At 45.9% G+C, this 24,834-nt stretch overlaps 1 protein-coding gene across 1 annotated transcript; it reads right to left on the bottom strand.

The window, feature by feature from the left end:
• Positions 1-13,698: 13,698 nt before the first annotated feature.
• On the bottom strand, positions 13,699-23,618 carry MYMK (myomaker, myoblast fusion factor). The gene is made up of 5 exons (XM_083484564.1): positions 23,280-23,618; positions 21,008-21,122; positions 17,802-17,950; positions 17,066-17,182; positions 13,699-14,572 (listed from the first exon to the last, which is right to left on the bottom strand). Exons 1-5 carry the CDS (start codon positions 23,412-23,414, stop codon positions 14,426-14,428), a joined length of 663 nt encoding a protein of 220 aa, XP_083340690.1. The 5' UTR covers positions 23,415-23,618; the 3' UTR covers positions 13,699-14,425.
• Positions 23,619-24,834: the final 1,216 nt, after the last annotated feature.

Below are 24,834 nucleotides of genomic sequence, written 5' to 3'. Positions count from 1 at the left end.
TAATCAATTGGTTAGAGTGCCAGACTAAGACATGGGAGACCGGAGTTCCAATTTCCCACTCAGCCATAAAGTTATTTGGGTTTGACCTTAGGCCAGTTACCCAACCTCTTTCTCAGCCTAGCCTAGCCCACATAATCTCCTTGAACTCCTTGCAGGAAAGGTAGGGATGTAAATGTAATAAATAAATCAATGAAAATCTATACAGCACACACTGTAGATCAAAATAACTCAAAAAACCTTGCCTCTATGTATGCAAGTAGAGAGGTTGTTCTTTTCTAGCTAGAAGTCTGCATTGGATTTTATTATTTCTGGGGCAGCTTGACATTTGCTTCCTGATGTTGCAAGCTATTCTCAACCATGACTTTTCTCCCTCTGTTGGCTACCCTTATTCATATACAGTATGCATTGCAAGGGGTGATAATGCTCAGACTTTTTCAGACCTATCATAAATACAGACAGCCCAAGCCCAATGCAATGGCCTACAGGGGAAAGGGGGGGGGAGAGAGAATTCAGTCCCAGCTGAAATTTGAGAGTCAGACAGCAGTTTGTTTAACATTCCCCCTTGTTGTTCTTGGAAGGAGCAGGCCATCTTGACAGGTTACCAACGCCAAGAGCAATCGGCGGCGGCGGCGGCAGCAACAGCAGCAGCAGCAGCAGCAGCAGCAGGGTGGGGGGTTGACATCTTGTTTTGTGATGAGCTGCAAGTATGTCAGAATCTGGACAAGGTGGGGTGGGAGTCTCTTCCCACAAAGGCTGGAGAGGTGGGACAGAGCTTTGGGGGTTCCCCTGATGTTTTCGTTTTGGTCGCTTGCAGGACACAGGGCAGACTGCTTTCCCGCTCAGACAAGAAAAGATGCTTCCCTTTCTACCCACCCCAAGCACTACAAAATGGCTCAAGGGCCCAGCTACGTGTTTTGAAAGGGCTGCAGAAGGTTTCTGGCTGGCTTTGACCTGCAGGCAGAGCTGGGAGTGATCCACCCGCTGGGAGGCCCAGCTCAACTCTCCAACTGGGGAAAGGTCATAGCTCAGTGGTGGAGCATCTGCTTTGCACATCCTTTTATTTAGCATCATGAGGACTAGAATCTTAACTTTATTTTTTTGACAGGAAATGCCCTAGCTCAATGGTAAAGCACATGCTTTGCACCCAGAAGGTCCCAACTCCAATCTCTGGCATCTCCAGGGAGGGCTGGTAAAGACTTGCTGCCTGAAATCCTGGTGAGCTGCTGCCAGTCTGTGTAGACAAATCCAATGGTTTTACTCAGAATAAGGCTGTTTCCTATCTCACTATGCTTCCTGTCTTCCAGCCCTTTATTCAGAACCATGAGGACTGGAATCTTACTGGGGTTTTAAGGGCCACACTCCAGTCGCAGAGCACCTGCTTTGCATGCAAAATAGGGGTGATGGGGCGGGAGAGACAGCTCTGTCTGAAATCCTCGAGAACTGCCACTAGTTAGGGTAGACAACAGTAGTGGCTGGTGTGTCTTGGGACTGCTTGGGCAGAAGGCATGGAAGCTGACAGTAGGTGGTGCTAATGAGCAGAACCAACTCATTCTAGTTTTGATCCCACCCTCCTCCCTGTTGTGTTCTTCAAGGGTAATGCTGAAGCTGAGGAGGAGGAGGAGGAGGAGGAGGAGGAGGAGGAGGAGGAGGAGAAGGGAGCTTACTGCCCATGACCCAAGCAAGTGGGAGCTGGTTTAGCAGACCACCTGCTACAGATGTCAGACTTGTGATCTGCAGTGCCTCTCCCTTGCCTGTGCTACTACATTCTCTACCTCCATTCTGCATGGGACATTCCTGTGTGCTTTTATGATTCGTCACAACTTTTCCAGGTGCAATGGGTTGAGCCCATGAGCAACAAGGGTCCTGCTCTTTACCTATTTCAGGGACTCTTTGAAAACCCTGAAAAACCAGATTGAAGCTTTACAGGCCAGTGTCATGCCCTGTGGTGGACCAGCTCTTCCTTAAACACATTCCAAGCTCATGGAGCAGCTACCCCAAAAGCTAATGCTGTTCTAGGCTGCATCAACAGCAGTTGAGTTTTCAAATCAAGGGAAGTTATTGTAACTCTCTATTCTGCCTTGGTGAGATCCCCGTTGGAGTCCAGTGTCCAGTTCTGGGCAGCTCAGTTTAAGATGGAGATTGACAAGCTGGAATGTGTGCAGAGGAGGGTGACTGATATGGTTCAGGAAGCCAAGCCTTATATATGAGGAACCATTGAGGGAGTTGGGGATGCTTAGCATGGAGAAGGGAAGGCTGAAAGGTGATAAAGATATCTTAAAAGCTGTCACATGGAAGATGGAGCAAGCTTGTTTTCCATTGCTCTGGGAGGGAAGGACCTGAGTCAATGGGTTCAAACAACGAGAAAGGAGTTTCGGACTAAACACTAGGAACAACGCTCTTTGACAGTAAGAGCCACTCAACAGTGGAATGGACTCTCTCGGAACTCTGTGGTGTAGTCAACTTCATTGGAGGTTTTGAAACAGAATTGTGATGGCCATCTGTCAGGGAGTCTTTAGCTTGATTCCTGGCTTTCAGGGGGTGGGACAAATGACCTTTGCGGATCCCTTCCAACTCTACAATTCTATTATTCTATGACTCTGGCACACACACAACCACCAGGATTTCTGATCAGAAGGGGAATTTCAGGCAGCCCTGGAGTTCTGCTTGGTTTCAACTTGGCCTTGCCAGCTTGCTTCCAACACATGGAAAACAGCTCAGAAATTAGCAAGGATTTAAGCTTCTGTTTCTACAAGGCTGAACAGCTGTGGCCAGATCAGAAGATTCAGGGGCTGGGATGTTTAAGGATTGGGCTCAGAGTAGCAGAGTTGTCAGATCAAGAGCATTCCAGACCCTGAGATTTCAGGGCCCAAACTTGACTCTTAGGGGTGGCCCTGGTGATGAGATAGGGGTGGACCCTGCAGAAGGAGGTGAATTGGGAGAGGGGAAGGGAGGAGTGCTGACTGGTGGGTGGACATGCACATCCCTGGGAGGGGGGGCTCCTTCTGCGGACTCCCAGGGGAATCAACTTTCAGTTTCATTTTGGCAGGATTTCATTTGGGTTCTGGGATGCTGCTTATCAGCTGATTTGGATTTCTGTTCAAGGAGGGCAGGAAGAAGAAGCAAACAGAGAATATACTTTGGGCTTATTTTTGCATCAAAACACTTAGGGCTAATTTTTACATCACAATAGTTAGCACTTATTTATGTACCAAGGCTATGTAGGATTTCCAGGTCAGGAGCATCCCAGACCCTGAGATATTACGGCCCGAACCTGAGATCGAGGGGCTGTCTCTCTGGTGATGTCACAGGAGGGAACCCCCTGGTGATGTCACAGAGGTGGGCCCTAGAGACGAAGGTTAATTGGGAGAAGGTAGTGTAGGAGGGCAGACCTCCCCAGAGTGTCTATGCTATAATTTGCAGCCAGTTCCTGTTAAGCTGAAGTTTGAAAGTTGCAAGCACAAATATTAATATCTCTCTCTCTGTGTGTGTGTGTGTGTGTGTAATGATTGAAGGTACTCTTGCCCACATGGAAATTCAAGCCTTCCACCTGCCATCTGGAGAATTCAGATAAGACCTTGAGGTCTGGCAACCCGACATGACAGCAGTGAGGAGGAGATTCCTTTGAGGACCATTTCTCAATTGCTTATCCTTCTCCCACTTGGCTTGCATCTGGTGCTTTTTTGGTTCGTTAAGAAAAATCCAAAGCAAAGCTCACGTCATTGCAATGAGGGCTGGGGAAAGGTTGTTGTAACAGCAGCCCAGCAGGGTGACATCACTGGGCCGCAGGGTCAGGGCTGAGTCGGCTCCAAACGTTTGACTTAACCTGGTCTGACTCCTCCAGACGAGCCGATGATTCATTGCTCTGGTTAATTCCTTCATTTTGGCTGACCTGCTTCATTAGACTACGTTTTGCCTGCCAGATAATTGGTTTGGTGCTTTGACCTCATGTCCATGGATATACAGGCATGCAACTTTTTTAAAAAGCACACCATAGAAGCCAGTCATTCATTTTTTTAAGTGGAGATTTAGATGGAGGGAGGTTGGACTGCTCCAGTTTGGTGGAAAGGTCCTGGCCTTGTTAAGAACATTTGAATAGTCCTTCTGGACCAGGCCTGTGGCCCATCCATTAACCTCTGTATGACCATCCACGTTGAAAAGCACTCTGTAAATATTGGAAGGAATCCCCACAGAAGTACAGAATGGGTACTGCACCACAACAGGCAGCGGATTTGATTTAACCTATGTGTAATTCCAATAACGGGGACGCGGGTGGCGCTGTGGGTAAAACCTCAGCGCCTAGCGCTTGCCGATCACATGGTCGGCGGTTCGAATCCCCGCGGCGGGGTGAGCTCCCGTCGTTTGGTCCCAGCTCCTGCCCACCTAACAGTTCGAAAGCACACCTAAGTGCAAGTAGATAAACAGGGACCGCTTTCTAGCAGGAAGGTAAATGGCGTTTCCGTGTGCTGTGCTGGTGCCGGCTCGCCAGAGCAGCTTTGTCACGCTGGCCACGTGACCCGGAAGTGTCTCCGGACAGCGCTGGCCTCTTAAGCGAAATGAGCATGCAACCCCAGAGTCGGACACGACTGGCCAGTACGGGCAGGGGTACCTTTACCTTTACGTAATTCCAATAACCAAGATCATCTCAAAACAGTTCATGAAAACAACAAAAAAAATCAAGAAACATGCTACACATCCTATTGCAAAACATATATACAATAAATAAATGAATCAAAGTGATATAAAGTACAACCCCTCCCCCCACAAAACCCTTCCAAAATGCCCATCAGTTGTGCCAGGTAAATGTTAAGAACACTAATAACCCCTGACAGATGGTAGGCCTGTAAAGCTGGAACTTGTGGACGTCCAGCGAAGTTGATGTTCGGGACAGATAGAACATTAGATGTTCAGGACAGATAGAAGAGTCAGTCATGTGTTGCAGAGTCAATCATGTGATGCAGCAGCGAAAAAGGTGAATGCTATTCTAGTGTCCTGATCAAGGGAAGTAACAGTACTGCTCTATTCTGCTTTGGTCAGACCACACCTGGAGTCCCATTCCCAGTTCTGGGCACCACAATTTAATAAGGATATTGCCAAGCTGGAACATGTGCAGAGGAGGGTGACCAAGATGATCAAGGGTCTGGAAACTCAGCCTTATGAGGAACGCTTGAAGGAGCTGAGTATGTTTAGCCTGGAAAAGAGAAGACTGAGAGGAGATATCTCTAAATATCTTAAGGGCTGTCACATGGAGCATTCTTGTTTTCTGCTCTGGAGAGTAGGACTCAAATCAATGGCTTCAAGTTACAAGAAAGATTCTGACTAAACATCAGGAAGAACTTTCTGATAGTAAGACCTGATCAACGGTGGAATGGACTCCCTCAGAAGGTGGTGAACTCAACTTTGTTAAAGGTTTTGAAACAGAGGTTGGTTGGCCGGCCATGTCAGGGGCTCTTTAGCTGTGATTCAAGGGGGTTGGACTAGATGACCCTCCATGGTTTTAGAAAAGGTTGGGGAATGGTTTTCTGAGATGGTGCACATTCGTGCATATAGGCTTGAGAGTACCCAAATAGGAAAAATCCCAATGAGGAAAATTCTGCAAATGCAGCCAGAGGCAAGGCAATTTCCTATTTAATGTGATGTTTTGCATTTATAATGGAAATTAAGAACCAACCACAAGAAGGGATTCTTTAGCTGTGATTCCTGAGGGGGTTTGACTACATGACCCTTAGGGGTCCTTTCCGACTGTATTGTCCTATGATTCCATGAGGTCTGTACCACCCGTGGGTTTTATAGCTGCCTAGGTGTGGCCTATGCATGCACGGAGCACCGAGACGCAGCTCATCTTTCCTCAGATGTCCGCCATGTGTTTGGAAGTAGGACAGTGATTACAAGACGCAAGAAGCAGCTGGATCCCTCTTGAATATTTTCTGTACTTAATCTCTGAGGAATGCAGAAATGTCTGTCTGTGCATCGCAGCCAAGATCAACTCAGTGGAACCTGGAGTTGGGGGGGGGGGAGAGAGAGCCAATATAAACCTTCATGTTCTGCGTCGCCGCGGTTTCCTTTGATGCTCTATCCCCGCCCCATGTAATTGCATAAGGAGAAATACTGTAGTGAAAATGTCAAAGATGGATTGCCATAGGTTCCTTTTCTTAAGTCTGCCCCAAACTTGGGGCAGCTGCTGGTGGCTCCCTTCAACAGATCAGTGTTTGTTGGTTTGTGAGCATAGGAAGAGCCCTACCGGATTAGGGCAAGGGTCCATCTGGTTCAGTACCCTCTTCCCACTGTGGCAACCAGATGCTTCTGAGTGTTAAAGTGGTGCAGATGTAGTCTGAGATGAAACAGTCATCTTCCTTGCTGAACTTTAGGCAGACAAGAAATACTTCCTTATTTCAGAAGGGCATTTTAAGGTTGCATTGGGTTTTATGATAAATTTTTAAATTATTCTTATTCTTTGTATGATGGTTTGTTTGTTTTTAAAAATAATGTACAGTACACTGCTTAGAATATTGTTAATGGTTTATTTGCAGGCAGCGGCCATTTTAGGCATGTCCAAATTTGTGCACAACCACGCATGTGCGCATTACGCCAAACCCAGAGGTGACCCCAAAACATCATAAAAGGGGCTAAACGTGGAGGATTTTTCAATGGTGTTTCAAATATACATGATTTCACTTAAACATGTCATGTGTTGGAATGTGTAATCCCACGTAAATTGGAAGTTGCCTGTAATAGAAATAAATAAAAATATAAATAAATCAGGGCCGTCAAGTCTCTGGTCCTAAGAACATAAGGAGAGCCTACTGGATCAGGCCCAAGGGGCTCCATCTTGTCCAGATATTAAAAGGGTCTAACTGTGTTTTTCAGACTTTGGTCTCTAACAGTTGTTGAACTACAGCTCCCATAATCCCTAACTTGCAGGACCAGTGGTCAGGGATGATGGGAGTTGTAGTCCAACAGCAACTGGAGAGTGTGTTTTAGTCCCACACTTTGAATCTAGGGATCCAATCAATTATTTTATTAATTAGCCACATATGGGTGATGTCCACTATTTTCATTCCAACAGGGTCACCTAAAAACTCTCAGCACCCTCCACGAACAGCTCCCAGGATTTGGGGTGGGGGATCTGTTCTTCTTTGAAGTAGTGCTACGGTGCTTTAAAAGTATGGTGCAGATGTGTAGAGTAGACAAAGAATCCTGAAGCTGTTTGGGTTCCAAGGTTAAGAGTTATGATGGTGTGGGGACAAGGGATACCAGCCTTCTTCTGGCCCCAATCTCAGGAGGCCCCAGGTCCCCAGGAACCCACAACATTTTTGCTGTGGGTACCCATGGGTGCCTGGCCTCTGCCCCGCCCGCTGACCCTAACTGTTGGGGTGCAGGGAGCCCCCAGTGTTGGGCATCCACAGTGCGTTGCCAAGTCGTCACTCCTGCTGTCTTCTGAAATTTTGCAAGTTACTTTCTTAGGGGAGCAGCTAGGATGTATGCCATTTTTCAGAGTACAATTGCTGCCCAATTCCTAAAGCCACCTTAATGAAATGGTAGCTATGCCTGGCTGCAAGGATTTTTAAAACTCCAGTTCCATTGGGCCACAATCAGGAGAGGAGCTCCCTTTGGACTCTATCTCTGCACCTTGGTTTTATTTCAATTTGGTGTCAAGCCTTAAAAGTCCAGTCCCCTTCCTCTTCACTATCTCTGCAGCTGAGGTCCCTTGCTAGAGGACCAGTGTGGCTTTTTCAACAGCCTTTCTCAGCCACTCTGTTCTAGCAGATTCTTATTGATTTGCAAAATAATTTTCTGGTTATCAGATTATGTTTTTCAAAAAAAAAATCAAAAAAATCTGTATAACAAAACCCCTGTCTGTAATAGTCTGGGTAAACCTGCCCCCAAATCCCTTCCAGATGTGAGGCTGCAATGTGATACCATCTGTAGCCCATAAAAGGGTAGATCTCCCCCCTCCCAAACACACACACATTTTCATACACATAGTCAGAAAGGTGGAAGGTAGATTCCTCATTCACCATCCCTTTTCGCTCATGTCTCTCTGAACATTTATTATAGCTCAAGGCATCCATCCCTAATGTCCGAATTAAATTTAGATACCTAGTTAATATTTCTGAATTACTGGAGGTCTAATGTAGGTAGCTGATTTAGCTAAGGCAAGGAGGAAGCAGGGAAATGGACTTGTGGGTTTGGTTCTGGATCTCCTACCTCCCCCCACCCCCAATTATAATTGCGAGTGATGCTCTTACATCTAAAAAGGTTGACTTAATGTGTGGGGATAAGAATGGACCACTTCTTGTGTCTCTGTATGAGTCATTCCTGACTGGAAGGATGCAAAGCCTCATTCAGAGATCTGGTAGGCAGCGTCTTCTGAGGTTAGGAAATTCCACTTCTTCCCTGAATCAGGAGTATTTGACTGCTCCAATCACACCTCGATGCAACAGAATTACTCTCTGTCCCTACTGAGCCTGGAAAGTAGGTATGCCAGATCTATGCCTCTTAGAATGGCAATGGTGCCCACCTGAGAGGTGCCGAAACCCACCTGAAAGGTGCAGGAACTGAGTTCCTGGGAGTTCCCCCTGAAAAAGCCCTGATTATTATTATTATTATTATTATTAATAATAATAATAATAATAAATTTTAAATTTTATTTATATCCCACCCTCCCCAGCCGAAGCCGGGCTCAGGGCGGCTAACAACAATCAAATAATCAGTCAAATAGTCACACAATCTAAAAATATTTCATTATAAAAATTAATTAAATCAAATTGATGGCAACCAATCAAGCAAAATTCTGTGCAGGTTGCCAGAGGAGGGAGTCAGGCTGCGCCCTGATCAAAGGCCTGGTGGAACAACTCTGTCTTGCAGGCCCTGCGGAAAGATGTCAGGTCCCGCAGGGCCCTAGTCTCTTGTGACAGAGCATTCCACCAGATTGGAGCCGCAGCCGAGAAGGCCCTGGCTCTAGTTGAGGCCAGCCTAACCTCTCTGAGGCCTGGGACCTTGAGGATGTTATTATTTGCAGACCGTAGGTTTCTCTGTGGGGCATACCAGGAGAGGCGGTCCCATAGGTACGAGGGTCCTAGGCCGTATAGGGCTTTAAAGGTTAAAACCAGCACCTTAAACCTGATCCTGTACTCCACCGGGAGCCAGTGCAGCTGGTATAGTACCGGATGAATGTGATCTCGCAGCGAAGACCCCATAAGGAGTCTCGCCGCGGCATTCTGCACCCGCTGGAGTTTCTGGGTCAGTCTCAAGGGCAGCCCCACGTAGAGCGAGTTACAATAATCCAGTCTGGAGGTGACCGTCGCGTGGATCACAGTGGCTAGGTCAGGGCGAGAGAGATTATTGCATTTATATCCCACCTTTCCCTCCAAGGAGCTCAATAGTTCCTCCCCTCCCCATTTTATCATCACAACAACCCTGCGAGGTCAGTTAGGCTGAGAGGCAGTGACTGTCCCCACGTCACACCCAGTGAGCTACATGGACAAGTGGAGATTTGAACCCTGGTGTCTCCCAGTCCAGGGCAGGCACTCTGGCCCCCATTCTTGCTCTGCGTAGATCCAAACGCCTCCCTTCTTCAGACCCAGATTCCCTGCAGCGACCCCCACACCACTTAATCTTTCTCAAGTCTTCAAGCTCCCTCCTATTCTCTTCTCTTCCCTTCCCCTCTCTTTCCTTTTGGACTCTGCCGAGATCTGCAATGCATTTTGCAGCCCCGAAATTCTGGTCCTCCTAAGTGATATCCCAGCCCTGGAGAACAACGCAGTATATGGAGTAGTCTGGGAACTATAAAGGCACTTTAAAAGGGGCAATAAACGTTTTGGGTTTCATATCACCTTACTGAAGAGGAGAATAACAGAGAGGCAGGAAATTTCAGTAGCAGACCCAGAGAAGGTCACCCGTCTCAGACACTACCTTAGACAAAAACAGCTCCTTTTATGAAGGCAGCTGGGGCTGCTGGCAGAGGCCCAAAACCTCCTTACAGGCTCAACTCCTGGCAGCGCTGAAAGGTGAGAAGAGGCTGTTTTGTCTGCATTCCCCGTAGATGTTTGAGAATTATTCCTTGGCGTTCGCTGTCCAGGAAGGCTTGGCGAGCATCGGTGCCCAACTGCACCACGCTGATGCTGCTCAGGCTTATGGGGGCTGTGCCTGGCGAGGTGGTGCATGGCGGCCACTGATTTCCTCACGCGCCTGCATTCCTGGATCAGCACCAAGAACTTTATTTCATTAAACTAATAGACCGCTTCATTGTAGGAAACCTCAAAGCGGTTTACAAAAGAATAAAACGGCAAGATTATTAGTATAAACAATTTAAAAGTTCAAAACAGTAAAACTAGCAGTAAACTAAAAACACATCCGCGTTCTGGACAGACTTGCCTAAGCAAAAAATGTTTTTAACAGGTTCTATTGGCATAGCTGGCTGGGCTGATGGTTTCTGTAGTCCAACAACATTTAAGGACCCCAAACTGAAGAGCCCTGGGGCAGGCAGTACTGAGCCACTTGGACCAATGTAAGCAAGCTTCCTATGCTCCTATTTAATTCATTGTGTTAGTCAAAATGATGAGGACTAGAACCTTACTTTTAGCAGAAGGGCTCTAGCTCAGTAGCAGAACATAGACATTACATGCAGAAGGACCCACACTCAATCCCCAATGGTTTTTCCACGTAGGGTTGGGGATGTCCTGAAGCCTCAGAGGGCTGCTGCCTGTCAGGGTACTGAGCTTGCTTAGCAATATGGACCAATGGGTCTGAGTTGGTATAAGGCTGCTTTTTATGTTCCTATTTAATTCAGACCTTTATTCGAAACTGTGTGGTTGTAGAGGAGCCCTGGGTGACAGGGTGGAGTTGCTGTCAAGACAGCTGACCTGCCTGCCATCCCTCCCGGAGGTGAGAGTGAAAGCAAGTCTCATTCTTGCGGAGGGTTCAGAGAGTCTGTCAATTTCAGTTTGTCTCACTTTCACATTTTTCCTCTTTTAAGTTCCACTCTCCACATTCCCACACCTGCTTGCTGCTTTTGATTTCTAAAAAAGTACTCATGAAAATTTGCATTGCCTGCTAATTTCTCCTAATACAGTGGTACCTCGGGTTAAGTACTTAATTCGTTCCAGAGGTCTGTACTTAACCTGAAACTGTTCTTAACCTGAAGCACCACTTTAGCTAAAGGGGCCTCCCGCTGCCGCTGCGCCGCTGCTGCGCAATTTCTGTTCTCATCCTGAAGCAAAGTTCTTAACCTGAAGCAATATTTCTGGGTTAGCGGAGTCTGTAACCTGAAGCATATGTAACCTGAAGCGTATGTAACCCAAGGTACCACTGTACACACATTTTGGTGTGCAGTTTCCCCTAATGCACACATTTCTGCAAAGCGATTTCCCCTTAATGTAATGCATTTTTGCATGCAGCTTTCACCAATAAATTCCATTTTTTGAAAAAAAACAAAACAAAAAACCCCCACACTCAGCTGAAGAGCTGTATTGCAAAATCTGGAGAAGCACAGTTTTTGAAGGGTGGCTACAGCCATTTCAGTCCACATATTATTTCACAAAGGTATGCCTTTTCTTTCTTTACATCGTTATTGTACCCCACTTTTTCCTCCAAGGAGCTCAAGGGAGTCTACGTGGTTCTTCACACACACACCCCTTAATCTCCACAACAACCCTGTGAGGTAGGTTAGGCTGAGAGGTAGTGATTGGCCCAAGGTCACCCAGTGAGCTTCATGACCAAGTGGGGGATTTGAACCCTGGTCTCCCAGGTCCTAGTCAGGGCACTCTAACCACTACATCACGCTGGCTTTCTCTTTATATGCAAACTAAATCGAATTTCTGTATCCCATCCATGGTCCTGAGTCTATGGCTTTATTGCTGTATATTACACCCCTGTTTTTTGCTATGCAAGAACTGCATTGCTGTTTTGTAGCCTAATTCTGTTTGCTCAGCTGTAACTTCGCTGAGTAACCACCCCCCACCCTTGATTACAGTTGACTGGACTTTCCAAATAAACAAGGAAGCAGGGAGGTTGCAGCTGAAATGAAATTTGCTCTGGTTTCTTCTGCTGTTGGTAGGGAGCAAGCTTTAAGTCAGCACCAGTGGGCAAGCTTAGGACAGTCATTGATAATAGCTGGATTCCAGCCAGATTCTAGTGCACTGTTGAATGTAAAGCAAGCGAGAGAAACATCTGCAAATCTTGGTTCATGTCACAGTCTGCTGCTGTATGACGTCACTGGAAATATAGCCAACTAAAAGAGTGTCCATGTCAAAACAGAATCGCCCACACCCCAGACAAGTAGCTTGGGAAATTATTTGCAGCCTGAGGGCCACATTTCCTTCTGCACAACTTTATGGAGGCCACATGACACAACTATGAGGACTAGAACCATACTTTGGGGGGAGGCTGCAGCTCAGTGTCAGAGCACATGACATAGACGTCTAAGATCCCAGGTCCAATCCCCATCAGGAAGGGCTGGGAAGAGACCCCCCTGCCTGAAACCCTGGAGAAGCTGCTGCCAGTCAGTGTAGACAATGCTGAGCTAGATGGACCAGTGGTCTGATTGGTTTAAGGCAGCTTCTTACCTAGCACTGATGGGTCATCCAGTGTGTAGAAAATGCATGCCCCTGTTTGTTGTTCAAGGTGATGTTCTTACTTTTAGTGCGTGTGTGTGGTTTGTTTTGTTTTGTTTTCTGCGCTTAGCCAGGAGTGTGTCGAGATAGACGGCAGTGGTGCAAATGCATTGCAGATACTGAGCAAAGATTAATGTTGGCCTTCAGCGAATGTTGGTGGACATCCATCCTCCTCTAATTGTCCGTGACAGAGAGCCCCTGGCTTCCTTCCCAGACAGGATAAATAAATCATCCGCTCGGCAACACTAAACAGTCTGTTTAAGTTGGGATGGCGGTGCAGACGTTTTGAGCCGCGCCCCGCGTTCGGGAGCTGGGTCCTTCACCTCTAAATTTCCCGTGAATGTGGCAGGCGCTAATGAGGGCCTGGCTGAGCACACCTGCTGGATGTTTTCGGGTGGTGGAGAGTTGAGCAGGTGGACATCACAAAGCAGGCACTGTTAGGGCCAGTCCTGCAAGGCACAGAGCACACCTGCGGAAGGCTTGGGAGCAGAAGGCGTGAATGGAGCAAGCGGCTCTTTAATTTCAGTTGTCTGCTGACCTAGCATTTAATTTCTAAAAGGAGGAATGATGGGGCTTCCCTCCACTTTATCAGTCATTCCTTTTTTACCTGCAAGTTCAGAAGCTGCCCTGTGCTGAGAAGTCAGATCATCATTTAATGGACCTCGGTATTGCCAGCAGCGCTCCAGGGTTTCAGGCAAATAGTCTTCTCTTAGCCCCAACTGGAGATGTCAGGCATTGAACCTGGGATCTATCTGAAACCCTGGAGATCTGCTGCCAGTCTGTGTTGACAGCTCTGAGAAAGGCGGGTCGATGAAGACAGTTCCTTTTTCCTAACAATTCTTTTTAAATCCTCCCCCCCCCCCCATAATTATCCCCCTGGTTACTCCTTGCTTCATTCTGAAATCCACCCTCTCCTCCACTGCTCTCTTATCTTGGCTTTGCCTTATTTAGTCAGCAGAACTCTTTCTGCTCCCCTTTGCTGAATAAACATCTGGATTGTGACATCACGGATGACTACAGGATTGTGGGATCTGCAGGCTGGTTTAAAACCATGCCACGTCCAGAAACATGTATTGCAAAAGCTGTAGGTTAAATAAAGATGTTTATTTGGGTGAGGAAGCATAAATAGAAGAGGAAGTAAAGAAAAACACAAACTCTCCCTCCGCCTGCTCCTACTGTACAGACAGAAAGACAACGGCTGCCCCTTTGGATTAGTAGTGAGTGGGGGAAATACTTCAATTTTTAGTTTCATGGAATCATAGTAAGGACTCTGGTCTCTCAATTTGCTCCCCCCCCCTCCACCATAAAAAAGTCCTCATGAAAGCTCATCAGCATTCTGATCTGAATTTTAACGGACCTACAACATGTTTTCATGCAGTTTTACTTAATGTGCACCTTTTTGCAAAATGATTTCACTAAAATAATGCATTTTTGCATGCCATCTTCACAAACACATGTGTTTTTATAGACACTTTGCCCCCTACGATATTCCTCTTTGAACCCGTTACTCGACTGAAGAGTTGCAGTGCAAGATTTAGAGCAGTGAAGATTATGGAGGATGGCTGTGTTTCAGTTGGCAACTGGATTCATCTCTTCAAAGCAAACTACTCTTAATTTCTCCCCTATTCCCGTTAAGGATCGCCAGACCTGGCTGGTAGGGCTAGAAAACACATTCAGCTTGGCTGGCCACATGTTGCACATGGGATGCATCGGACCTGCCCTGCGGCTAGGGGGGTAGGGTGCACAGGTGCAGGTGCTCTATACGTTCCAGCAGCAGCCACACACAAACACACACACACACACATGCCACATTCTCAGACACAGCAGCAGAGTGTTGAACAGTCTAGTTTGGCCGGAGCGCCTCCGTTGCCGGCCTTCTTGTTCACTTTGGGGAGCAGGAGGACAAAGGACATGGCCAAGGCACAGTGGTAGAAGCTGTGGACGTACGTGTAATCCCACTCCTGGAACAAGAAAAAGCAAATGAGATTCTTCAAGTGTGTGTGTGTAATGGTTTTTAGTTATTCAGTGGTGTAGTGGTTGGGAGTGTTGGATTAGGACCTGAGGAATCAGGGTTTGAATCCCCGCTCAGCCATGAAACTCACTGGGTGACCTTGGGTCAGTCATTCCCTCTCAGCCTCCCCTACCTCACAGGGTTGTTGTGGAGATTAAATGAGAAGCAGGGGGAGAACCATGTGTGGTACCTTGAGCTCCTTGGAGGGGGGAAAAGTGGAATATAAATGAAGTAAAATAAATAATAATACCGTAATAATAATTAAATGAACTGTCCTCTCTTGCTCATTAGGAAAACTGTGACAAACCCAAGAGGATGGCATGAGCGATATTCCATTTTTGTTTCTCATTATAATCTGAATATTGATCTAATGTGAGATCACAATGGATATGGATGGAAGAATTTAGTATTATGGAGTAATGGTGGTCGGAATTAATAAAGGGAGCTTATCTTGGACTTTTTGTAGGGGGAAAAGGAAATGAATTGATTACAGGACACCCTGATTTAAAAGAAATATTGGTTAACAGAAAGTGGAGAAGATAGATGTTTGTGTGGACTGAAGGTTTTAAATGATTTTATATATGCATTGCAGGCACTAGATGACCCTTTGGATCCATTCCAGCTCTACAACTAAGAGGTCTATGCCTTTTGGTAAAATGTTCATGTGTGTGTGTGTGTATGGAAAGAGAGAGAGGCCAAATGTCGACACACTGAGGGAAGTGACAAAGACAATAAAAACTGGGTGGGTGTTGCTCCCACAGCTGTGGGCTGAAGACCATTCCTGCAAGCCCACGTTCCGAGAGATAAGCCAACTCTCCCTTGGACATCTCATGAGTCAGATGCCAAGAACTTTGGAAGCTGGCTTTTCCACACGGAGAATCTCAGGACCTCTTACCTAAAATGGTATCGTTGCTTCAGGCCTGTCGGAGTGTGATGGAGGGTTCATCCAGGAATTTTAAGATTTCAGCCCTCCCCTTTTGCTGGGATGTGGAGTATGTTTGGGCTTTGACTAATCTCCTGCCAGTGACATGCTTTCTACACAGGGTGATTTGCGGGGGGCGGGGGCAGGGGGGGCCATATAACCAGCTTACTCATGAAGCTGGCTCTGATTAGCCTCATAATTCTATCCCCCCTGCCCCCCCCAACACATGTGCTGGAAATGTTGGTTTATTTGCCACACACTCATTGGACTGAAATTGTTTTCAGACGAGGCTTGTTGCCATCTTTTCATCCATGGAACACTTCTTGCTACTGAGTTCCTTTTCCCTCATGTCAGAAAGAGGTTTTCTAAACAAGCAGGACCTCAGCACAAGGGCTGGGTGATATCTGGTTTTCAACATCACAATATAGCACCAGCTAAACACCGCGATATACCAATATCACGATGTCTGGAATAAGGATGGAACTACGTAGAGATGAACAGTAGGGTTGGGCAACATCTTGTTTTCAACACTGAAATATATAACCCGCAAACATCGCTATATACTGATATATCACAATGCCTGAAATAAGGATGGAGCTATGTAGAGGCATTGGCTGGCTTCATGGTTTTCCCTGCATTGTGATTTTTGTTGGCGCCTGCTCTTGTGATTTGCTGCCCCTGCATGAGGCAGGGGAGAGCTGAGCTGGTGAAGTCAACAGGGGTTGCAGGAATCAAGAAAAGCATTGGCTGGCTTCACAGTTTCTCCCACCTTGTGTTTTTTTGCATCACACACACACATACACAATGAGTCACGATATATTGCCAAGTCAAAAATTATGAAATAAATATCATGATATGGACTTCAAAGCGGTTTTGTACAATATATTGATATATCACCCAGCCCTACTGAGCACAAGAGTATTATCCCTATCTGCAGTTCTCAACAACTGGCATTCAGAGGCATACTGCCTCCGAGGGAACAGGTCAAAGGGGTCCCATCTAGTACAGCATCCTGTTCTCACAGTGGCCAGCTACATACCCCATTGAGAAACCCACAAGAAGAACCCACATGTAGCAGCAACTCTCTCCACTTGCGCTTCCCAGAAACTTGCCTTTGACAGTGGAGGGAGAACATAGTGATTATGGCTAGTAGCTATGGATATCCTTATCCTCCACAAATTTGTCTAACACCCTCCTTTTAAAGCTTTTCAAGGTCGTGACCATCGCTACCTGTTCAGGTGGCAAATTTCAGAGTTGTGCATGGCTAACTAAAAGAGCAAGAGGGCATAAGACCATTAAGTATGCAGTTACCTGAATTCACCATTGCAGAAGGGGGAAGGAAGGTCTATCCATTGCTATGAAGCAGAAGAATGCCCTCACTGTTGCCTTTTGCACATTTCCCGGGGGCTTCTCAGAGGGGATTTAACTGGCCATTTGCCAGGATGCTGGACCCAGGTGGGCATCTGCTCAGATTCACCAGGGCAGATCTTAAGTTTTATGTTTTGCAAGGGGCAGTCTTACCTCAAAGAAGAACCTCAGCATCAAAGCAAGGGCCCCGAAACAGAAGCCAGGACCAATCTGCTGGGTATAGACGCTTTTGTCTGGATAGAGACCCTTCTTCTCCTTCATCTTTTGTAGCTGGGAGGAAAGAAGGCAACAGATGATAGATTTCGTTTGCCATGGCCTTTTGCAAAAAGAAAAGCTGGCTTGCAAGGAGGTCTGGAGTCTCCCACTGCCCCGCATGATGCTTCAAAGCTTTTCCCTTCCTTCAAAATTCCTTTGATATATATTTCTCAAATGAAGGAATCAAAAACCAAGGTGTGAGCCCAAGGTTCTCTGTTGGGGGTGGGGACAGAGGTGTGTTTTCTTAATAACCATCATTTCGCTCCAGGATGACACTTGTGAACTGGGTAGCATCTTTCCATAGGAGCTTACTAAGGTGGTGGACTGTCCTTCATTTAAACAGAGGTTGAATTACTGCCTGTCATGTATGTATTCTTTAATTGTGATTCCTGCATTTAAGGGGGTTGGAGTAGGTGACCCTTGGTGTCCCTAACTCTAAATTCTATTATTCTGTTATCTTGTTTGCTTTAGCTTGCAAAATGTCTTGGGCTGGATCTGTGGGAAACCAATTTCCCCCTTTCCCATAATCAGGTGGTGGAATGCAGGAGGAGGGCATCACACACACACACACACAAACTTTGACTTGTTATGGCTGGCAATACTTGCTTAATGCAACCAAGAAGGGGAATCTTACCCATTTTACAGTGATCATGAGAACTGCTGTCCCAATCGGTCCTGAGTAGACGCCGTAGCCCCACCGATCATGGTAGATTCTGACTGCGATGGTGAGCACTCCAAACATCACAAATGTTGACCGTTTAGGCTCATCAAACTCTGCCAGGGCTGAGCAACAGGTGACACACAGTGTGATTTGAAATGCTGTGTTGTTAGGGCAGCTTTAAATCTCCCTTGAAATGGATGTCTTTGTCCATTTCCACTCATTTTTCCAATCTTGGATGCAGTTCTTCCACATTTCTCCAGCATTTTGTCCTCATGGAAATTCATTAGTATATTGATGTTCATTTTCTCTCATACATTTTTGTGTGCAGTTTGGGCAAATATATACTCCCCCCCCCAAAAAAAATCCCCAATATAATGCATATTTGTACATAAGGGTTGGTTGAAGAACCACAGTCCTTCAAAATCCAGACTTCCATTTGATCTGAACATTCCAGTGTTTGGCTTCTGTAGTTCTAATGTTAAGAGAAAGAAGGGAAACTTCTTTCTGCTCAACTTCCTCCACAACATACATTGGTTTAAATATCTCTATCATATCTCCACTTACTTGAATTTTCTCTGAAAAGCCCCAGATGTAACCTTTCCTGATAGGGGGGGTCACTCCACTCCCTTGATAATTTGGGTCGACCTTTTCTGAACCTTCCCCATCTCTGCACAATATCATCTTTGAAGCAACACAAGCAGAACTCTACCCAGCACACTAACGAAAACTCAACGTGGTGACGGCCACATTCACACCATATGTTGAAAGAGTTACAATCCCAATACAATGATGGTTTCCTCCAGAGAATCCTGGGACCTGTAGTTTGTTCAGGATGCCAAGTTCCCGAGTTCCCAAGGTGATTTAACAATCCCTCTTCCCCAGGGAACTCTGGGAGCTGAAGCTAAGTGAGGGGGGATGGGAAAAGAGTTCTTTATAGCTCTCAGCATCCTAAACAAACCACAGCTCCCAGAATTCTTTGGAGGAAGCCATCATAGTTTAAAGTACAGTGGTGCCCTGCAAGACGAATGCCTCGCAAGACGGGAAACTCGCTAGACGAAAGAGTTTTCCGTTTTGGAGGTGCTTCGCAAAACGAATTTCCTATGGGCTTGCTTCGCAAGACGACAATGTCTTGCGAGTTCCTGCTGGTTTTTCCCCCTCCCCCCCTTTTTCTAAGCCGCTAAGCCGCTTATCAGCTGATCCGATCAGCAGATAAGCCGCTAAAAGCCGCTAATAGTGCTAATCCGCTAATCTGTCAATGGGCTTGCTTCGCAAGACGAAAAAACCGCTAGACGAAGAGAATCACAGAACAGATTCTTTTCGTCTTGCGAGGCACCACTGTAGTTCAGAGTGTTTAGAGTGGTATGTTTCAAATGCACAGCGCAGATGGGGCCTTGGACTATATCTGTTTGCTGCTGACAATCTGCTCTGATGCATGTGGGTTAATGAACTACCTTGAATAAACTACAGTTCCCAGGATTGTTGGGTGTGTGTGTGTGTTGTTGTTATCCTAGTGCTTTAAATGTACAGTGTGAATGTGGCTGGTACCTGGGGACCTTGAGTTGCAAAGGGAAATACTAATGAAAAAGCTGAGTCAAATATGTTTTGGGGAGAACATCACCCCTTCTTCCCTCTATCTGCAGTTCTCTGAGTCGTCCCAGGATGTTTTCAGACTGGGCTGAGGTTCCTCTCTAGTGTCATGCACCTGCCTGCAGCCCGCTAACTCACACTTCATCAATGAGGCTATGAATTATCAGAAACTGTCATTGCACGGGGAATGCGGTAATCGCTCGTAAAAATTATGGCTCCCGGCGGGCTCCATGAGTTCTCCAGATTACACAGCTGTAGCGTAGCTGTTTCAGATTTGCAGTCCCAGGAAATGTCCCTGCAAGGAGCGGGGCATGTTCAGCTCTTTGCAAAGCAAGATGGAGGAGAGGTTTTCTTCACGTCCCAGACACTACATGTCCATGTGTCCTTGGATTACATTTTTATTATTATTATTCAATGGAGATTTGTTTGTTTTTTTGGCTAAGGAATAACATCCAGTTTTTAATCTGTTCTGCTTGTCTGATGACTTGACATCCCCTCCCCCATCAGATAGATCCAGTCCTGTGAAATTATGGGGATTTCCCATGGAAGTATGGGGATTAAAAATGGCAGCCGGCACCACAGAAAGGTGTGCCAGCAAGTTTTCTTCACCCTTACCCTGAGAATTCTAGCAGCGAGGCCACCCTAAATTACAAAGCTTTTTTCATATTCAAAAGCTCATTCTAGGCCCTGGTAATTTATTTATATAGCATTATCAAGGTATATGGTGCTTTGTGGAGTAGTTAGTAGGAGAGAAATTTGGCTTTGGTTGGCATTTTAATGTGGACCTACTTTTTAATGCCCACAGTTTAAGAATGATGTTGACAAGAAAGGAGATCCTAACTAAACATCAGGAAGAGCTTTCTGATGGTAAGAACAGTGGAACGGACTCTCTTGGAAGGTGGTGGACTCTCCTTCTTTGGAAGTTTATAAGCAGAGGTTGGATGGCCACCTGTCATGGATAGTTTAGATGGTATTCCTGCATTGCAGGGGGTTGGACTAGATGACCCTTGGGTGTACCAACTCTACAATTCTATGATTCTATGAATTCACACATCCCAAAACAAGCTTTGCACCGAAACACAGCCATCCCTCAAAAAGCTGCACTTCTCCAAATTTTGTCATGCTATTTTCCAGCCAAGTCTCATGGCCCCCTATAATGCACATATCAAAATCCATGTCTTAGCAAAAATAACACACAAATGCATTATACTGTATTAAGAGAAATTGTTTGCCGTAATTGTATATTAGGAGGTATGTGTAATTAATAAGCTGCTGGGTTTTGTGAGGACTTTAAAAAGAAATGCAAACTGGTTTGGAAATGTGCAAACTCTAGAAAAATCACGAATGGAGAGAAACTGAAGTTGATAGGGATGCTCATCTCTGTTACAGAATAGCATAAGTATAGAAGACTTCTCCCTCGTCAGAGGAATTTCTAAATATTATTCTATTTCTGAAACTTCTACTTTTTTGTTGTTGTTAAAAAACAATCTGTGACTAGGCATCGCTTGTTTTCCTCTACATCAAATATTTGCCTTAACTCCCTCAAAGTATCTTAGCATGAGAAACCATCCCAAAGAATGACTTGCTCTTACCCATCAGGGACACCCACATTGATAAAGCTGTCCCAAATATACTGAAATATTCCAAGATGTCATACTGCATGAAGCACAGGATGGATAAACCGGGGCCGTCACATGCGTGGTAAATCTGTTGGGGAAACATAAGAACGTATGAACGTAAGGAGGGCCTGCAGGATCACGCCAGTGGGCCCCCTATTCCAGCATCCTATTCTCCCAATGACCAACCAGATGTCTGTAAGAAACCTGGAAGCAGGACCTGAGCCCAAGAGCCCTTTCCCCTCCTGCAGTTTCCAGCAGCTGGTATTTAGAGGCATTGCTGGCTCTGACTGTGGAGGCAGAGCACAGCCATTGTGGCTGGCAGCCATTGAAAGCCTTCTCCATGAAATTGTCTAATCCCCTTTTAAAGCCATCCAAGTTGGTGGCCATCACCACTTCTTCCTGCAGGAGCAAGTTCCACAGTTTATACACTGCATGAAGACGAACTTTCTTTTTGTCTGTCTTTTGGACACCCACGAGTTCTAGTGTTGAGAGAGGGGGAGAAAAACTTTTCATTTCCTCCCTGCTATGCATCATTTTATAAAATTCTATCGTATTGCCTCTTACTTGCCTTTTCTATAAAGTGAAAGTCAGAAACATTGCAGCCTTTCCACACAGGGGGGTAGTTCAACCCCTCAATCATTTTGGTTGCCCTTTTCCAACTCTACAACAACTTTTCCTGAGGATAGGCAACCAGAACTATACATGACATCCCAAATGTGGCCATGCCATAGACCTGTAGTATAGCAGACTCTAGCTGTTTATCGCCAGCAAATCTTTGTCCAATGTTGATTTGTTTACTTATTTTGTAAGATTTACACAATGCATGATTGTTTAAAAGTCCTTTAAAAGGTTTACCAAGAAGGTAGAATCATTGGTAAGGAAAATACACAAAAATTAAAGGCGTCTGAAAAGTTAAAATAACAAAAACGGATTAAAACATTCATCAACTTTCTTTGTGCTCTTTATTTATCAATAGAATTAAAGAAAAATTAAAAGATGAAATGTTTTTAGCAGGTGCTGAAAAGAGTACAGTGAAGGGGGCCTGCCTGGTATCAATAGGCAGGGAGTTTCAAAGTGTGCCTCCAAAGGCTGTAGCTGTCAAGACCATCCCTCAAAAGGATTTCCGTGTCTAGCACCACCACCCTGTATCACAAACATTTGCCCCATTCCATCGCATTTGACCCATCTTTGAGTTGCAATGAGCAGGTTATTTGTGAAGGCAAAGGAGAGAGATGGAGTTCATGCAGATGTTTTCGGCTGTTGCAAGAACCCTCGTCTGGGTGGGAAGGTAAACGGCATTTCCATGCGCTCTGGCACTTGTCACGGTGTCCCGTCATGTCAGAAGCGGTTTAGTCATGCTGGCCACATAACCCGGAAAGCTGTCTGCGGACAAACACCGGCTGAAGTGAGATGAACACCACACCCCATAGCTGCCTTTGACTGGATTTAACTGTCCAGGGGGGCTTTACCTTTCTTTTTTTTTTTAAGCCTTTGTTGGGGGGGTGCAGATGTGTTTGCTGGTCTGAATAATTTCCTGTTGGGGAGATGGAGAAGGAGGGCCTTCGAAGGCTAAGACAGCGATGGCTGCATTTCTTCTGAGAAGCTGCAGAAGGTCTTGGCTGGAGGATGTGGAGCAGCTGCAAGTCTGTCTCGTTTTTCCTCCCCAGCCTTCAGTTCTATTTTTAAGTACATTCAAGGCCCCCACTAAAAACTCACGAGCACGTTTCCTAACTGGCCCACATCATGTGCAATTTTTTCATTAAATTTTATTACTGCATTTATACCCCAACCACATAATACCTGTTCTGCATTCGGTCTTTAAGTGTGGAGGCACATACACTTTGGAACTCCCTGCCTATTGACACCAGGCAGGTACCTTCACTGCACTCTGTTTGGCACCTGCTGAAAGCATCTACCCAGATATTTAGAAAGCTGGTGTGAGTTTTCACCTGTTTTTAGTTTGTTATTTTAACTTTTGGAAAGCTTTACATTATTATTTTTTCTTTTTATCATTTTGTATTGTTTTATCTTTTCTGTAAACTGGCTGTGAGGTCATCTCCCCTTTTCTTTTTTACAGTCAAGAAACATGGCTAAATAAAGGTGTCTGCTCTACCACTGAGCTAAGAAATCTTAGTTCAATAGGAACATAGAAAGCTGCCTTTCCCCTCACCCCCTTTCACTTAAACAAATGGACAGACACCTTTGGAGAACAGAGAAGGAGGAACGGGAGGGGAAAGTTTCTTACCGACACAAAGAACATGGTGAAGAAGTACACCATAGCCTCCATGTGGAACTGTCTCTTGGCAGCGATGCTGATGGTCGGGAGGAAAGCCAGGCTACTTAGAGTTGGCAGAAGGAGCTTGGCGACCAGAGAGCCCATCGAAAAGGAAGAGAGATTGCCAAAGCGTGGAAAGGCAGGATGGCTGGAAGATCCTTCCAGATCGCAGAGCTGGTTGGCGAATTCTGAGCTCCAAGGCTACTGTCCTGATCTGGGCCTTGGGAGAGGCAGCTGAGCCAAATGGACTTTCAAGTTCAGATGGCCCAGCCTTGGCTTAGCCACTGTGTGCGTGAGATGTCAGCTGATGACAGGTGCTGGGGGGGGCTTGGGTTTATGACGGTGCACAGCTGACAGCTGGCATACAACACAGGCCACACTTGTGAGGCTTGGAGACCTCTTGAAGACCAACAGATGGTCCATTGCAAAAGCCAGCAAGCCTTTGGGATGTTTGCAAATAGATAAGCACAGGTGGGGCCACATTTGCTCTTGGCTGCTAGGAAAAGCAATTTCTTCCTCCATACCCATTATTGTAATCATCTAGCAAAATGCACAGCATTATGGCAGGTAAGATATGTGCACAATGAGTGCTTGTATCCAGAGTCTTTAACTAATTCAGACTACTGTATATGTCCACCTAGCTTAGCATTGTCAGCACTGACTGGCAGGGTTCAGTCTTCAGAGTTTTAAACAGGAGAGATAGTGAGCCCTACCTGCAGATGCCATTGGGGACTGAACCTGAGACCTTCTGGATGAAATGAGGTGCTCTACCAGTGAGCTACAGCCCTACTCCTAAAAATTATACCCGCCCCCATCTTTCTGGATAAAGGGCTTAATTAAATGGGATCATAACATATGCAGAGCTTGCTGGCTTGGGGCACCAAAGGCACATCTATTCCGGCACCCTATCCTCATAACGGCTAACCAGATGCCCATTATAGGAAACCCTGAGGCAGGATCCAAAAGCCCTCTCCCCTCCTATTGTTCCCAGCAATTGGTATTCAGAAGCATTGCTTCCCCTGTCCAAGGGAGGTACAACTCGGTCATTGTGGCTAGCAGCCATGAATTTATCCAATCCTCTCTTAAAAGCCACCCAGGTTGGTGGCCACCACTGCCTCCTGCGGGAATGTTCAACTATGTGCTTCATGAAGAAGTGTTTATCTGTCCTGAATCTTCCACCATTCAGCTTCATTGGTTCTAGTGTTATGAGAGAGTTTTCTCTCCACTGCCTTCGTGCCCTGCATGATTTTATAAACTTCAATCATGCTGCCTCTTGCTCGCTTTTTCTCCAAACTAAAAAGTCCCAAACAATATCCCTTTGAGGTAGGGTGGCCAGAACTCTACACTGCATTCCAACTGTGGCCACACCATTGATTTGTAGAATCGGCATTATGATATTGGCAGTTTTGTTTTCAATACAGCAACAACAGTCTGTGGGAGGCGGTGAGAGGCACAGCTAAGCGTGTGCGGACATCAAGTCAATTGGCCAACTTTATTTTATTATGATATCTTCCCCCTCCCCCTC

The sequence above is a fragment of the Podarcis liolepis genome (genome assembly GCF_965112155.1).
Source record: "Podarcis liolepis genome assembly, chromosome: Z".
Lineage (NCBI taxonomy): Eukaryota > Metazoa > Chordata > Lepidosauria > Squamata > Lacertidae > Podarcis > Podarcis liolepis.
Note: the sequence above shows the minus strand (reverse complement) of the source record. Positions and strands in the feature narration are given on the sequence as shown.

Excerpts from the sequence above, each read along its gene's own strand:
- MYMK (XM_083484564.1), bottom strand. The coding sequence starts at position 23,414 with ATGGGCTCTCTGGTCGCCAAGCTCCTTCTGCCAACTCTAAGTAGCCTG. Across the intron at positions 17,951-21,007 it reads AATGTGGGTGTCCCTGATGG|CCCTGGCAGAGTTTGATGAG; the intron begins GTAAGAGCAAGT and ends CCTGTTGCTCAG. Across the intron at positions 14,573-17,065 it reads TGCTGAGGTTCTTCTTTGAG|GAGTGGGATTACACGTACGT; the intron begins GTAAGACTGCCC and ends TTCTTGTTCCAG.